This window comes from Ascaphus truei, chromosome 9 (genome assembly GCF_040206685.1).
Source record: "Ascaphus truei isolate aAscTru1 chromosome 9, aAscTru1.hap1, whole genome shotgun sequence".
NCBI lineage: Eukaryota > Metazoa > Chordata > Amphibia > Anura > Ascaphidae > Ascaphus > Ascaphus truei.
Window position 1 is genome coordinate 55,750,380 of NC_134491.1, and position 18,199 is coordinate 55,768,578.

The 18,199-nt window shown below is 43.7% G+C and overlaps 1 protein-coding gene across 4 annotated transcripts in view; it reads right to left on the bottom strand.

Annotated features, from left to right (window-relative positions):
* Positions 1–18,199, bottom strand: part of KIF26A (kinesin family member 26A) — a 111,141-nt gene that overhangs the window by 19,175 nt on the left and 73,767 nt on the right. For all 4 annotated transcript variants that reach the window (XM_075614949.1, XM_075614948.1, XM_075614946.1 and 1 more), the window contains exon 5: positions 7,970–8,153. In XM_075614949.1, the coding sequence (XP_075471064.1) occupies positions 7,970–8,153 (184 nt within the window). The remainder of the gene's footprint in view (positions 1–7,969; positions 8,154–18,199) is intronic.

The following is an 18,199-nucleotide window of genomic DNA, read 5'->3' on the forward strand; positions in this document are numbered from 1 at the left end:
CCGGATAAGTATTAAAGGTGCTTTCAAGTTTAGTCCTCCTGTAATTAAAGCTGATCCCTGGGGGTAAGCTTGGAAATTCATTTCCTGGGCGGTGTGGGAAAACGTACACTGTTAGGGCTATGATTGCACAAGGCAAGGTGATGCTTAGCAATACAACTTTAAGAAACCATGCATCGTGTCAACGGTGCCATTAATCTGATCCTAAATGATGGCCGTGATTGAGACCCGGATGGTATGAATGAAAAGATAATATATAGCTTCGTGTGCATGGCCATGTTTATTCTAAATAACATATGGTGCATAGTAAGGTTCATGGAAGCAGCATGACTAACTAGCTAAGGAATTAGTGCACCAGATGCATCAAATAATAGAATTGCATGCTTTGAATGCAGTGATTTTTTTTTTATACAGCAGTACTGGGACTCTGATGAATAACCCCAATATGTGTTGAAACACAATATGCTTTAGCGGGGAAACAGAATAAGGGGAGAAAGCAATCAAGAAGCTGGTGGCATAAAATTAGGGTTATTGGTCAAACAATAGAGGAGCTGGATGGTTCTCCTTTATTAAATCAACAACCATACAAAAGCTCTGCCAGACTGCCTGTCCCTATTGTTGTTTTTTAAATATATATTCAAGGGCCACCAACAGGTCAGGTATTAGGAATATCCCTGCTTCAGCACAGGTGGCTCCATCAGTGACATCCCTGCTTCAGCACAGGTGGCCGCTGATTGAGCCATCTGTGCTGAAGCAGGGATAGCCTTAAAACCTGACCTGTTGGTGGCCCTTGAGGACTGGAGTTGGCCACCCCTGCACTATACCTATCATCAATATTTTGGTTTATACTTGTAAAACAGCTACTATTTGTTATTTCTAGCAGCACGACTATGGTCTTCATAACCCAACATTGGTCCAGGGATCGGAGTTTGAAAATCACTGATTCAAAGGCCCGTAATATAGTGCGCGAGCATGCTCCGCCGTGCGCGCGCGCAGCACTTATAATTGGCTGTGTTCTGGCCTGGCGTGCTATACTTCAGCCGCGCGCCGCGTGACTCTGCCAAGCCAATCACAGCGTGGGTGGGGGGTTTCCGGGGGCAGGAGGAGCCGGGCACATTTTACAGTGTGGCGACACTTTGAGACAAGCACTCCAAGTGAATAGTGAGTTCAACTAGACCAATCTACATTGGTTTTTTTGTTTATCTACTGGTCTCCGTTATAAAAATTGAGCTTTTACCATGTTTTTGGATGTTGCTGGAAGTCCTGGTTTGAGTACATGGCCACTACTGGCTTTCCAATAGTAGTTACAAAAACCATGAAGTCAAGACAGGTTTCACTGTAAGACTGTGCTGTGTAGGTTGTGGTTGTGTGTGAAACCGGGTGTGACATCATAGCCACACCCACCTGTCGCGCACAGCACAGACCTGTACACACAAAAAGTGTGCTGCACGAGCATTAGCACACCCGCACATGCGTGAGCACACCAACTATAAAACAAGCTTACGCCTTTGTACTGTCTGAGATTTGCAATGATGTTGGTACATGTCCATTTCACAAACATTTACTCCCCCGACCTAAGTGAGTTTTTGCCGTTTACCAATTGCGTGGGAGAGAATGGGAAGAGAGGAGGGTCGTGTCCTGCAAAATGTCCTATTCGCAGAGCATTCGAGATCTTGAGTATATGGAGAAAAAAAAGAACCACCGCACAACTCTAGCTTGTAATCGTTTCCGAGTGATGGGATAGCAAGAAAGAGGAGTACACGGAAATACAAACCAGTTTCCCGCTAGACCCCGTCTGCATGTTACACAGGGTTTCCTAACAAGATGCATTACCTCCTTCCTGTGTGCTAGCACAGGGGGGGACTCAACTCCAGTTCTCAAGCCCCATCAACAGGTCAGGTTTTCAGGATATCCCAGCTTCAGCACACTGAGAATCTGATTGAGCCACCTGTGCTGAAACTGGGAATGATTACGCAACCTGTGCTGAAGCTGGGATCCTGAAAACCTGACCTTTTCGTGAGGAGTGGGGGGGGGGGGGGGGTTGAGGACTGGAGTTGGGTTCCCCTGGGCTAGCATAGTAAAGAAGCCTCTTTAATAGAGTGCAGTGCATTCTCTCCGCCGTGGTAGTGACACAAATGTGAAAAGACAGTTCGAGAAACAAAGTGAACCTTAAAATAAACGAAATAGCTGCTCGAAAGGAGTGTGTGTGTATATTGCTGGAGACAGATTCAAGGCTGAATGTCTCTGAAAGCTGCACGAAGCTCGTATTGCGTTTGCTTCGTAAAGTGCTCTCCTCAACCTTGAAATATTACTGAGATGCTGGTAAATGAATGCTAAGATAAGACTTTATTCAAAAGTGCCAATTAAGATACATTTGTAACCCCTTTGCTGCCAGAGAGGCCAAGAACCTTTGGCACCAATTTTCTTAAAGGTACAGCATCCTCTCCAACTGCTTCCAAAAATGATTTGGATTCAAAGAGTCTTTATTTTGTTTACAATTATCACATGCTGCAGATCCTATTGTGAAGATATACTAATGCCTACAAGTATTTTAGGAACTCCTATATTTTACCAGCTTGAATTATTGCATAGCTCAATCATTGACACACATTCCCAGCTAGCTCAAACTCCTACACCCACCACATCATGAATATATATTCATGTCAAAAAAGAGTGCTACTGAGCGTGGCAAATGTATACAACAAAAGACAGGGGTGCCCAATGCTACATCCAATTGACAAAACATATATGGTAATAAGTATAAAGTTTAAATACCTCAATAATGATTACAGGCATACCCCGGTTTACGTACACTCACTTTAAGTACACTCGCGAGTAAGTACATCTCGCTCAACAGGCAAACGGCAGCTCGCGCATGCGCCTGTCATCACGTCCTGAACAGCAATACCGGCTCCCTACCTGTACCGAAGCTGTGTGCAAGCGGGGAGACTATAGAGCCTGTTACAAATGCGTTATTTACATCAGTTATGCACGTATATGACGATTGCAGTACAGTGCATGCATCGATAAGTGGGAAAAAGGTAGTGCTTCACTTTAAGTACATTTTCGCTTTACATACATGCTCCGGTCCCATTGCGTACGTTAATGCGGGGTATGCCTGTACTGGGTTATTTAGTTAAACCCTTTGGCCAAACCGTCGTAAGCCTGCATACCAAATGTCAAGGTATACCCAAAAATGCAGGTCCTACACTATACTGCATGAGGGGAAAGAACCATTTTTTTTTATAGCTCAATCATGGCATCAATAATTTTTTTTTTCAAGTTTCGTGAGAGCGGCTATCAAAAAACGTATTATATGTACCCCCATATTTGTAGTTGCACTGTCAAGAAACGGGCTTCCAGACCTCAATGGTAGAGGCAGTATGGCATAAATCCAATATATGTCACTAGTAGAAATGCACCTTTAAAATGTCATGTATGTCATATACCGTTCTACGTATATACTTGGCCTTTGTGTGAATATTGTTGATCCATTGTTGCTATGAGAGAAGCAGAGACTGTAGCAGAAGTAGTCTTCAATTTCTATTTCTTCTTTTTTTCCGTATAATTGGAGCACTCTGGGCTAAATAATGCTAACTGACTGGAGATAAATGCACATATCTACGCTACTTATATCCCTCTTACGCCTATTATTAGATTACTGCAGGCTGAACTAGAATAAAAGGAAAATTGCATTGATTCTGACCTTAGTCATCACTTCCATCAACAACAATCTCTCTCTCTCCCCACCTAACGTCAGTTACACCCAGGAAAACAAGAGGCGCTACTGTATGTCCACATCTGTAACGTCAGCGTTTTTTAGACCTGCTCCTATAGCTCCAGCAACGGCTGAGCTCTCGCCACATAATGCATCTTATTATACGCCAATCCAATGCTCCAAGGTCACCTACAGTGAAATAACGACAGCTTTCAAGAGGAAAAAGGCTGACTGGCTTGTTGCTGACTTAACACCTTCGGCACCGCAAAGGTTCGCAGAATTGTAAGACCTCCTCTGACACTAAAAGGTTTAACCCCTCCAGGTCTGGAAACAAAAACTTTTTGCATTAATTTGTGCAGGTTGGAAGATGTCTGGAACTTTTCTGGATCTGAAGCGGAGATACTTACCTCCGTAGGAGGTGCCGGCAGCTGCTCCGCTCAGCTACCGGGGTTCATGTAATGGCGCAGTTTCAAAGCTCCCACGCCCTGCGGGCCAATATGAAGCCGTGATGTCATCAGGCTCGGCCTCCTATTGGCCCAAGTGAGCTTTAAACTTTGCGTCCCAGCTATCTCAGCCGGAGCGGCTACCGGCACCCCCTATGGAGGTAAGTTCTCCGGAATCAGGGGGTCACCGGAGCTGAAATCAATGGGGTTCAGCGCCGAAGACCCCCTGCTACAAGCCTGTGTTCAAAAAATGGAAAGAAAGAAAAGAAAAAACAGCATGATTTGCTCCTTTTTAGAGTTTGTGTTTTTATTCAGTAATCATACAACCCATTTCCCAATTAAATTTCTACTTTCGTAGCAGCCGTGTAAATCTAATTAGAAAAAAAAAGTCTGTGTTCAGCGCCAATATTTCCCGTCGGTTTTAATTGAAAGTGACAGATATGCACAGCCCTGGAAAAATTAGTAGGCGGAGGATATTTCTTACAAGTTGTTTATATGTTGGCAAACGCATATGCACGATTGTGAAGCTCGCTCTCTGTGTCTGGGTTCATTGTGAGAACTGAATAAGAGCGTTTGCAGGTTTTGCGGAAGAGCAACTGGCCAGTACTATTCCAATAATTAGTCTTGGTACCGAAAGCCAAAATGTAGCCGCAAACTCATTATTTTGTCGCAACTCACGCTGAAGTATACTTGCACCAGGCAGCATCTATAGATTAATCTTATTTACGCCATTTTTTTGGGTGTGTCAACGACGAGATGAGGAATTTATGGAGCGAGTGGGACGATTTACAATTGCATTTACAATTACAAGGTGCAGGTCTATGTGTTAAGAAATGTGCGTTGGTTTTATCCACCGCTTGTGGCGGATTTCCCTTTAGGTTCGATAGGTCCGGGGGCGGCAGAATTTGGGGGCGGCAAGCACAATCAGCACTTTATCAGCCGCTCGTGCGCCAATCGCGCATGCGCCTCGAGCATCTGTCAAGCGCCGATTTGCGCATGTGCAACTGGCAATGAAGGTGCTATGTATCGAGAAAGAAAAGTCAGATTGCTTTCAATGTTAATTCTGTCTTTGGTATGTTTAATGCATGTTTGACCCAGAACTGCACAATTATATACCTTAAAGCAGGTACGCGCACACTTCTGAAGTCGCGCCCCCCTGCCTGTTCGCCAACCTGCTCACGCCCCTCCATGCTCTTCTGCGTCTCTCTCGGTGATGTCGCGACGTCACGTTGTCATGGAAACACGTATCAGGAGAAGCCGGAGAGCAGGTAAGAGGCAATTACAGAGGCCCCGCGCTCTCCCCCAGCAATCAGTTTAAATGTGGGGAAGAGCGGGGAGCCTCTGTAAGCGCGGTGCCTCCCTTACAAAAATTTGCACCCCCCAGTTTGCGCACCCCTGCCTTAAGCGAGCAATCCAAGCAATATCCTACAGTACTTGTGTGGTGTTTTTTTTTTTAAATACATAATTTCTATAGTATTAGATAATACTTACTACATTCATTTTTTATTATTCAATTCTTAGTGCCATTTTTAATGAGTTTTAATATACTGATCATGATTTCTGTAGCAGACTTCAACGCACCTCCCTAGCAGTGCAAGATCTTTGTAACACTTTCCTGTTTGGGATCATTTGTTGCCAATATTCCCAGCAGTTTGAGCTGCAAACTGTAATAATAGATAATGTTACCTTTAGTAATATAAGAATACATTGTAGTTGCTGACTAACACTGACTGAAGGATTGATTGAAACTGAAAGGCAGCCATTTAGTGAACCCTGGGAATCAGGATCTTTGCTGATCGATTACGGGAGAACGAATCGATCATCAGCTTAGGTAATTCATTTTCAATAAAGGTAATCAAAGGCTGCAATATATTAAAACAAAAATATATATATATTAAAGTGCCACTTGGATTTCCTTTTTAATACTTGTGGGCTTGTAGGTTTTTGTGCAAGCTATTAACCCTTTTGCATCCAGAGGGGTTTGCAGGCCAATGGGATAGTAAAAGGTTTAAATAATGCACCATTCTGATGACACAGAATATCTACCTGTGCGGAAGTGAAGGAGTTAAGAGAGTGAAATGTATTATTGGGGGGCGGGGGAGAACAGTTTACATTTTCATTAAATGCACAGCTTTGGGTATTTCTTATAAGAGGATTCTGTCACCGTGGTATAGGTAAAATGTCAAAATCTTGACAAATGACAGGCACTTAAAATTTTCTCTTAAAAGTGTTCAGCTCAAGTTGAACAGAGACCCGTTCTGAGAGTAAAAAAACAAACAAATTGGACATAAAAATTCTTCATACTACACTAAAGTAGTCAGGAAATGGAAAATTAAGATGCTGCTAAGCATCCCTGTTGAAAAATAAAAAGATGTCTTTTTAATGCTACAGTATGATGAATTACCTTAAGTAGCACATTAATGTCAGAGATTTGAGCATAATCTGACATCTTTCCAGTGTCATCATAAAATGGATTTCAGACATAATTTCTACTGTTCCCATATTAAAGTTAATAACATCCAGAGAGAGCACAAAAAAAAAAAAAGATTTGGTTAAAAGAAGCGTGCTGCATTGGTTCATTGCTCTTAAAAGGTGAGTTTATCTAAATGGGTAGAACTGTTTGATGTCTCCAACACGATAACACGCAGAGTTGGTCATTTGCGCAATTATATTTATTAATGGTGGGTGGATTCTGCAGGGGTTGTAATGCATTTTAGACGTGAAGAGGTGACCTGTGTAACCTTAGGCACAGATTATACACTCCGCTTGCTAGCGAGAGTGCGAGCTCCTACCGTGCCGCGCGGCTGCAGCACAAGCGATCCCTGCTCATAGTGCTGGCGCGATGAGTGGGCGGGGGGGGGCGTCACGAAGCTGGTTCGCTCTCATTGGTTGAACCGGCTCACGTGACGCTGACATCACGCAGCAGCCGCCTGAGAAGACAAAATGTATTGTCTCCTCAAAACGCTGCCGAATCAACGCACCTCTTCACCTGCAGGCGCGCAGGCACCTGGCAAACTGCTGTAGCCAATGACTGAAGTTTGCTTGACGTGCACGCGTGCAGCATCTCCGACACTGTAAGCTCGGCCTTAGAAGTCATACACAACATTCTATCATACTGTATTGGACTGTGTGCCATAGGGCCAGGGTATACAGTATCTCTATCTGTGTCCACTTGCATCAAAACATCTAGCAAAGCTACTAGGGAGCTTGTCTCAGTCAATTATGTTCAAAATAGGAGAAGCATAGATTTCAATTTTGTTAAAAACACCATGAATAATAAATAAAGCAGGGAAATGCTACACCTGAGTAGCAAAGATACAATACAGGTGTACTGCAAGTAGCATTACTGTACATGTAACCCTTATAATGATGGAAAGAACCGATCTCTATTATTCTGCAGTGTGTTGCAGCTCCTATGTTATGAAGAAGTTAGAATAATCCTTAAAATTAGCCCATTCTGTAGATTTTAGTCACATTTTGCAGCATGATAAGACTCCTGGTAATTTGCCAAAAAGCCTGCCGCTAGTAGCTCATATACAAGCTGCATATTTGAATATTTTCCTGTTAAACCATTAAACGGTGTAATTGCATGCAAAATAATTCTGCCAATACCAAAAGAACAGAACAATCCTAATGTAATAATCGGAACAATTTAATGTAATCCAATGTGAGCGGTGCTGCCCGGTTTTTATCTGGTATAGACAGTAAATATTGTCTTGAAGAAGAAAAGTGGTTAGTTTCATGCCTTAGGCTGCTTGTTGATTGGTATCAGCATACAATAAAATAGACACTGAACGAAAGTGATGAATACCTTTCCAATCCCCGGGTTGTCCTTGATTTTTGACACGGCTCTCATTAGACATGGAGGAGCAGGGGGTGGGCATAACTGAAGGATGCCACTAAAGTTTGTGGCATAAGCGGAGTATTCATGGGAATGAGGCAGGGGAGGATGACACTTCTTGGTCTTCGAGGACAAGTTGAGCTTCTGTGCTGCTCTGTACAAAGTAACATGGAGAGAGAGAACAATGTTATTATGAACTCGGTGTCATTTAAACCATTGAAACAGATGTTCATTGTCAGCTCTGCCTGTTTAACAAATCAAGTCATTTCATTCTAATCAGATTTCATAAGAACACACCATCAGGAGACCAATAGAAACAAATATGGGCTGAAATAGAACCAGCAAGTTATTTACTTAATCTGTCCCCCAGTCGAGTTTCAATTATTGCATAACTTTTTATCCGACAGCTTGACAGCTGAGTCCAAGACTGCTGAAATCTCGTTGACATCATAAAAATGCTGAAATGGTCCCCTAATCACACGCATGGCCAGATGGGCTCTGCTACAGATAGCCGTTAAGGAGATATTGCTCTACTCTAACAAGTTATCAATACACTGAAATTGCATTCCCATACATATTACCAGGACACTGGTATACATGAGTCTAGTCTATCCGTATTCTTCATTTCTTATAGCAATTGGTTTCCCCACTGAGAAGCTCTCAGGCACCCAGTTACCACTGCTTCACACGAAAATCTTATCAGGAATATATAAACACAACAGGAGTATATTTCTCAGGGATATTGTGAGAAACTGATATTTTGCAGCAGAACACATTTATAAGAGGAGATTAAAAGGCTGTGCATTTATGTTAGCGAATAGAACAGGTATTATACAGCATTAAAATAATCATTTATTTTACACCTAAAATGTACATGAAGATGTACTAACAACTGTCAATATTATACTTACAACACAGACAGTTAGGTCTCATTCCAACAACAGTTCTAAAAATATAATACGTACACGCCTGTGCTACTTATTCTCCAGTTGTCAAATGTTGGTCATATTTTCATTCTTTGTGTAAGTATTATACAAGCTAACCATGAACATCCAACATTAAATATACGATTGAACTACTTTTTAATGTAGGGTTAGATGGTTCATTTATAAGGATCCAATTAGTGGTCTGCCCCAGATTTTCTCTAATCAATTATGTTGTCTTATGTTTCCAACCGATGAGACATGGTCCCACACTCAAAAAGCTAATCACTATAGGTGATCTTTTTCTGTCCATTTGGTCATTTTCTAATTGGGGCCTAGAGGGGGTCTTTCAATACATTGCTCTGCATTATAAATGTTAAATGATTAGAGGGAATAGTCACAAACAGGTGGTATCCATACACACATTGTAATGGCCATTATATTGAACGCCTGTTACAATGTGGTGTGTGGTATCCAGAACAAAAAGGACAAAAACAGGATATTGCCATGGGTGCTACACAACACTGATAGGTAATCAGGTAATATTAAAAATGAGAACAAGAGAAAGCTCCATGTTGTAGTACTGAAACGTCGATCTGTCAATATATTTCGCTCTTCAACATGACCGTGTGAGTCTGCATTGTTCTCATTTTTGATATGTTACAATGTGGTAACAGCTATTGCCCTTTTGTGAGTAGCCCCCTGCAATTTCCAACAAGCCAATTTTATTCTAAAAGCACAAAGCACTCATCTCACACACAGGTTCCACCAGCCTCGTCCACTCTGTAAAACGTGATGCAAGGTTTAAGCTACAGCTATTCCTGGTATGTGGAAACTGGTAACTTCCAAATTCCCTTTTAGCCTTAATTTCCCCTACAACTTCAGTCTGCTGCGTGACGCGGCTTTGTCAACCAAATTTGGGTTAGGCAAGCCAAGAACTACTCAAGGGAACAGGAAAATAGAACGGATGGAAGTGAACAAAGAGAGATGATTGAGCAGAACCTACTAGTAAAATGTCTCACTCCTCAAGTAATATACATTTCCTTTTCTTTAGTAATTCTGGAAAAATGAATCTAAACGTCTTGTGACTTTATTATATTATACTATATTATAGTTATGGGGGGCTGGTGCATTTCCAGCCAGACAATTCGTCTATAGAGGTGTCCGAAGTTAGGTGACACGTTAACAATGGGTCAACATATTATGTTGACATTTGTAGGGTTTGGGAGTAGAAATTCCTTTTGCTAGTTATTTATTTTGAATTGTTTTTAGATGTAGTTTGGTAGAAACACTTTCCCCATTACAAAGTTCGGTACCCCCAACCCGTGAAGAGCGGCCTCCCCCCATGCGGTATTTCTCACCACCCCTCCCCCCCCCATCTGCGGAGCGCTATGGGGTGCCATTTTACACTTTTACTCAAAGGTGACTGAAAGGAGAGGGAAGTCCCGCCGCAGATGCATTGTGCGACCATTTTGCAGAGAGGAGACACCGCTCTGTCATCAATGAAGTCATGCTGAGCAAAATGGAGGAGCGAGCTATAAATCCTGGGCCCACAACAGAATTTCCCAGCTTTTGATCATTTGATTCATCATCTGTACTGTTTCTTCAAGAAAGATTTTGTGGTGTGTGTATGTATATATAGCCATGTATATAAATGGTTTATTGCTTTCCTCTCTGTGGGCAGTAAGTCCTGGTAAGAACAGGTATGCCCACAGTAGTTATGGAGGTTTTCCCTCATCCAATGGTGAGGTGCCCTATGTAGGGAGGGGAGTGGCCGTATGCTCTGAGTCCCTGGATAGTGACATAAGGGATGCGACTGCCTCCTGAAGTATATAAAGCACAACCCGGGTTAACTGTAGTGTTGTTGGTTGGGTGTTGGTGGTGGATTTTGGAGTGAGAGTTCTAGTTCTACAGTGTTCTGACAGCGGCGGAAAGCTGATAGGATAGTATGACTTGCATAAGGGATTGAGGAAACAATTTGTGACCCTAGTGAAGTAACTAGCGGTCCGGGTTGACCAATCAGCCTGTCTAAGCCACTCTGTGTCCAGGGACCTGGCGCAGAGAGGATCTCCCTAGGAGAAGGGGAAATCCCACTTCAATTCAGGAGGGTATACAGTACCTTGCGAAGGGACAGCACGGAGAGATGTGCGGCTAGAGCCGGCAGCTGCATGGGGCAGTCTGCCACATCACCGTCAATAATAAAGATGCCTTGTTCAACGAGACCCCCACTGTGCGAGTGTGAAGTTACTCGCACATGGATGGCACTACTGAGAAGGAGTTCCTCACCAGGACCATCTCCCTGCGGAAGCACAGATCCTGATGAGGTGGAGGCGCTGCACATGATGTAAGTTGGACTCGCACACACTACCTCAGCTACCTGCCTGTTGATAATCCCCTAATACCATCAAGCGGGAGACTCAGGAGCCCTGTTGCCTACATGTGCACCATCACACACCACACGTAATGGGGACAGTTTATATCACCCGGGCCAATGTGAGATTGGGGGGGGGGGGATAAACCCGTTACATATATATATATATATATATATATAGATATTTTAGAAACCTACTGATAAAAACACCCTGCTCTGTGCAACGAGCCATCACCCTGAGTCTCTCAAACGGGGGTCTCCCTTACTCCCAAATGCTGAGGGTTAAGCGTATCACTAGCGACCCCAAGCTAGTTGAGGGTCCATTATGTAAAATGGCTAATAGGTTTCTCGACAGGGGATACTCAAGAACAGAAGTAGATGTGGCTCTTACCAAAGCCCGGGCTGTGGATAGGAAATCTCTCCTTACACCGCACACAGCTGAAATGGAGGCCAGTTGTATTAACATCAGTAGAACCTTCGCAGCTGCATCTAATTTTATCAAACGCAGTATCAAAAAGAATTGGAACATTCTGGGCAATGATTCCAAAATAGGCAGTATTTGCCAGGCACCACCAAGAATGTGCTACCGCCGGGGAAGGAACCTTAGGGACTTCCTGGTACAGGCTGATCCATCTACGAAATATGCACCTACAACAACATGGCTACAAAAGAAGCCTGGTGTATATAAATGTCATGGGTGCATTAATTGCATTTTTGTGCAGATTGGCCAATCTTATGCCCATTCCCATAACGGGAAACCAATACACATTAAGACTTCGATGAATTGTGAGACAAGACTTGTTGTCTATTTCATCAGATGCCCTTGTGGGCTTATTACATAGGTAAAACTAGTCGTATGTTTAAAGAGCGCATGGCTGTCCACAGGTCCACCATTAGAAAAGCGCTAATGGACCAGAATACAGAGGAGGACTTCAAATTGCTTCCGGTGGCTAGGCATTTCAGACTGCAGAAACTCAGTCTGTCAACACTGAGATGTATGCCCATCCTACAAGCCGTCACCTCTACCCGAGGTGGAGACCGGAACAGACTTTTGTTGCAGTTGGAGGCTAAAATGATTCATGACCTTAAAACCATGTCCCCTTTTGGCCTCAATGAGGACTTCAGACTTGGGTGTTTCATTTAAGTGTTTTCATTGATTTCAGTGTCCCCCATATGTGATTATTGTGTTGCATTTTCCTGGGCTTTACCTATTGCCCTTATTCACTTGCTTTAATTTTTGCCTCAGTTAAGGAGTTTACCCTTGAGATTATGTCTCTTCTTTTCATCCTTCTGTAACCATGTTGTAAAATGGTTGCAGTCATCTCTCCTGCTGACAGTAAGGCCTGGTAAGTTATGGGCATGCCAGCAGTAATTATGGAGGTTTACCCTCACACCCTGGTGAGGTGCCCTATATATGGATGGGAGTGGTCACAGGCTCTGACTCCCTGGTTGGTGATGTCAGAGTTGTGTCAGCCCCCAGAGGGTACATAAGGCACAGCACTGATTAAAAGTTAGTTCTGTCTAGTCTAGAGGTTGTCAGTTATCAGAGGAAGATCAAAGTTAGTGTATCAAAAGGACTAATGAGACTGTGACCAGGGACCTGGCACAGGTGAAGTATCCCTGCGGGGATAGGGAATCCCTACATTAGGAGGACACACCTTTCAAAGGGAAGTACGGTGAACAATGGAGGGCTGAATACACCCCATTGTGGAGGGCAGCTGGCCCACCGTACAAATAAAGATGTCCTTGATTACCAACACTCTCGTGTGTAAGTGTGGAGTTATTGCACGGAGAGGGGCACCACAGAGGAGTTCCTCACCAGGACCATCCCGAGTGACCGAAGGGATCCTGATGAGGTGGAGGCGCTGCACTGGATATAGGTAGGACTCAAGCACACTACCTCAGCTGCCTGTCTGGGTTGGCAAATCCCCACACACCATCATGCGGGAGACTCAGGAGTCCTGTTGCCAACAGGTGCACCACCAGACACTACACCGTAATGGGGACTGGTTAGACCACAGGGGCCAATATGAGATTGGGGGGGTCAGGCCGGTCCAGAAAAAGCCTGTTACACTTCTTTTCCACCTCCCTCCCCTTTTGTGTTCTCTTCCCCTTTCCTACCCTTTCCCCCCCCCCCTTTTATACCCTCCTCCCCCCTTCCTGTTGTCTCCCCCCCCTTTTCCTTTCCCCTTACCCCCCCCTTTCTTCCCCCCCCCCCCCAGCTTTCTTGTCCCTTGTCCGTTCCCCCTGCCCAGCCTTGGTGATTTTACTTTATTCACATTCACCCTTCGTGTATTGAACAGGTAACATGTTATTCATGCTGCCTTTCACAGCTGCCTCTCACTCCATGCGCTTTTGCGCAGCTCTCACGGAGCACTTCGGGAACCCCCTTCTCTCCCTCAATATGTCCATTACTGCTTAGCAGCCGGGACTTGAGCGCCACGCATGCGCAATAGAGGGATTTCTTCTAGTGTGGGGTTTCCCTAGTTACCACTGACGCTCCTGACTGCTGACAGCGCGGGAGACAGACGCATAGCAGTGACTTCATCTCCTCATTCGACGGAGATGGCTGCAGCTACACAGGTGTGTGCATTTCTGGTGTTATGTAATTGGTCATTGATTGTAGGTGTTGTTAGGTATATATAGGTGGTGGGAGTCACTGCGTTGTGAGCACTCCCTTGATAAAGGTCCTGTCCTTAGGACAGAAACGTCGGTGATTGTGCCTGCTTTTGAATATAACTTTTGATATTACCAACTGTGCTGCTTCTTCCTTACTTTGTGTTCCTTGGATTCCCTGGATCTCATGGTCTGCCTGGCAAGGAGCCTAGTAATATATATATATATATATATACAGTATACACATATATACATACAGTATATAACACCCTCTCATGGAAGCAATTACTACACTTTATCATCTTCATTTTGAATAAGAAGGATATTTTTTTCTTGGTCCCAAGGAAGTTATCATAAAATAATGGGAATAAATCTGTGAACATCTTCAAAATACAATCAGCAAAGTGTAGGCATGAGACCTGACAAGATAATTACTGCTCCAATAAACTTCTCCAGTATTCCCCAGGGGTACCATACAAGGAAGTGAGCGTGAACAAACAATACTTTTCCTCTGGATATTCCGGGAGACAGAATATTTTCTTTCCCCCCATTAATGTGATTATTACATTTCACAAATGCATCTCAGACTACTTAATCTGCCTACATAACTAAAACCTGGAAAAGCAATTAGCCCATAATATCCGGCTCATCTACTTCAAACTAGATATTAAATTAGCAGAGATATTGGGCACAACACAAGCTTTTTCAAATGTATCACTGAATGAATTTGTGCATCTTAAGTAACACCATTAAACTGAAATGATCTGGTGTGTTTGATAATCCTTATGTGCATACACATGACATTTTTATACAAAAAAATGTTATAATTAAACAAAGAAATGTAAAGTGTTAAGCAATAAACTGCTATACTTTTAACAAAAACTGCAAGTAGAGTGAGAGTTTAAAAAAAAAAGGAATGAGCACAAACTCATTGTTTTGCGAAGAGAAGCCCAAATATTCAACATGACTGATTCCTAAAAATGATGCCAGTGTTTAGGAATCACTGCTGTGAATTAATAACAACAAAATGGAACACTGAAACTTATGTAGCCATGCATAATAATGACTGCGTACATCTTCTCTGTTGGCAGTAAGTCCTGGTAAGTACAGGCCTGTCAACAGTAGTTATGGAGGTTTTCCCTCACACCTTGGTGTGGTGCCCTGTGTAAGGAAGGGAGTGGCTGTATGCTCTGAGTCCCTGGATAGTGACATCAGAGATGCGCCTGCCCCCTGAGGTATAAAGGGCACAACACTGTCAGTTAGTTGAGAGTTAGCCAGCAGTTGTGTGAAGCAGCTGGTAAAATGTATGCTCCGGCATAAGGGATTGGAGGAATACTTTTGTGACCCTAGTGCTGTAACTAGCGGTAGCAGAGTGACCAATCAAGTCTGTCTAAGCCACACTGTGTCCAGGGACCTGGCGCAGTGGTGATCTCCCTAGGAGAAAGGGAAACCCACTTCAAGACGGGAGGGCGTACCTGGCAAAGGGACAGCACGACGAGATGTGCGGCTAGAGCCGGCAGCTGCGTGGGGCAGTCTGCTACATCCCAATCCACAATAAAGATGCCATGTTCAAAGAAACCCCCGCTGTGTGAGTGTGAGATTACTCAACAGTGGCAGTCACCACCGAGAAGGAGTTCCTCACCAGGACCATCTCCCTGCGGAAGCATAGATCCTGATGAGGTGGAGGCGCTGCACATGAAGTAAGTTGGACTCGTAACCACTACCTCAGCTACCTGTCCTGATGATATCCTCTATAACACCAAGCGGAGACTCAGGAGTCCTGTTACTTGCAGGTGCACCACCACACACGACCTTGTAATGGGGACCGGTTAGACCACACGGGCCAATGTGAGATTGGGTGGGTCAGACAAGGGGGGTCCAGCCGTTACACTTACTTAAAGCTCCTTCCTGTCCATCATCTCTTTAGAGCACTGTTTTCCAAACAGGGTTCCTAGAAATCCTTGGGTTCCCCAGACATCCCTAAAGGGTTCCCTGCAATTTTCAGGTCATTTGAAAATTGTACCAAACACAGAAGAATTTACAATGCATCTGATCTCAGGCACACTATTAGTGAGGGTTGGGGATCCTTACAATGCATCTGATCTCAGACGCGCTATTAGAGAGGGTTGGGGTTCCTTACAATGCATCTGATCTCAGAAGCACTATTAGAGAGGGTTGGGGTTCCTTACAATGCATCTGATCTCAGAAGCACTATTAGAGAGGGCTGGGGTTCCTTACAATGCATCTGATCTCAGTCACGCTATTAGAGAGGATTGGGGTTCCGCAGAATTTCACAATATAATTATAGGGTTCCTTACCAAAAAAAAGGTTGAAAACCACTGCATTAGGACATACAACTAATACTGTATATGAAGTCATAAAACCTTCTCATCAATTTTGTAGTGACACTCCATTGTCCTGGACGTGTACGGGTAGTGTGTGATTTAGCTACAAACACTAAGATTTGCGCATGATTAAACTGTGGCAAACCACTGAAAACAACAAATAAACCAGTGGACATTATTAATACACTGAACACAAGTGTCATCTGAGTGTAGGCTCATTAAAAAAAAAAAGTGCAACATTGAAGCAGCTTCTCACAATATGTTTAAGCGCCTTATATTATTGTGTACACTTTCCGGCTTTATCCAATTTATTTTCAGAAGCTTCCCTTTCTTAGCCGAGAAAAACATTGTTGTATACGGCACTCAAGAAAGGATTACGTTTACAAATTTCCTGCTTCTTCCACTGATCTTGTGCCCAACGAAAGAAGTAATTCCTGTGCTATCCTATCTGACGATTAGATCAGCTTCTGTTGGGTTTCTTTTGTTAGTATTCAACAGACAGATTAACTTTAATCCAGTCTAATTTGCGCTGCTCTGAGAAACAATTGCCAAGTATGATTTACCTTGTGCCTCTTTTGTTCCTAAATATTGTCTTCAAAAACAGCCTTCACTACTTCCAAAAAGAGTATTTCCCAGGCTGCTCCTATGGAAAGTTAAACTGATGGCTGATGGCGTTCCCGATTTATAACCCAGACTTTATCCTACATTATTACTTAAGTAAATTGCTAACTACCACTGTGACAGCCTCACCAACATTAATGCTTCTGCTGCTTCAGTGATCATCACTACTAATCTAACTCAAAACATATGGGCCCAGGGGCTCTGCTTGGAATTCCAGGTTGCAGAGATTTAGGCAATTTATATTGTTTAGTTGCTTCTACCTTAATTAGCTAATCATAATAATAATAATAACTTTATTTCATTTAGCCCTTTTATTCCAATGGGACTCAAAGCGCTTCACAATTACAGTATAGTGCGACGGTAGGCAGCCCACAGGATTGTTACAGACATAGCCCCTGCCCCGTGGAGCTTACAATCTATGTTTTTGGTGCCTGAGGCACAGGGAGATAGTGACTTGCCCAAGGTCACAAGGAGCTGAGCAACGGGAGTTGAACCCTATAACAAGGGTACTCAACTCCAGCCCTCAAGACCACCAACAGGTCAGGTTTGAAGGATATCCCTGCTTCAGCATAGGTGGCTCAGTCAAAGACTGAGCCTCTGATTGAGCATCCGGTGCTAAAGCTGGGACTGATTGAGCCACCTGTGCTGAAGCTGGGACTGATTGAGCCACCTGTGCTGAAGCTGGGACTGGTTGAGCCACCTGTGCTGAAGCTGGGACGGAAAATACATGAACCAAAGTCCTCACACGCATGTAAAATAAGTAACCATTTTACGTGTCATAATAATGGTACACACTGCTTTTTTCATTCTTTTCTACTACTACAACTAATAATACTAATAATAATAATAATAATAATAAAGTTCCCACAATACCACAGAAAAAGCAGAATGCAGGAGTATGACAGGGCAGATCCCCTGTCTAAAAGGGCTTCAATAGAAAGCCTGTATTGGTCAGAGGAATCCAGCAGGGAGCTGGTTAATTGCAGCTACAGACAATTAACCAGTCTCCACCTGGCTCATCAGACAGGTAGAAAAGCCTCCTGCTGGAACTGCTGGGGTAATCTCTGGAGCACAGAGAGACTGTGTTGCCAGCAAAAGACTCACAGGAGCAGTTATCTTGAGCACAGAAGGACTGTGCTGCCAGCAACATACCCTGAAACCAGACCCTCTACATCCAGGGCGCAGTGGACTCTGGACCCGCCAGTGGGTGCCCCCCTACCAACAGACACAACCAAGAGACTGACATACAGAGCCCCCTTCTTACAGGTACCGCTCTGGACTTTGGGGTCATAGGCTGGCAAGAGGCCTATCCTCCCAACCCTGC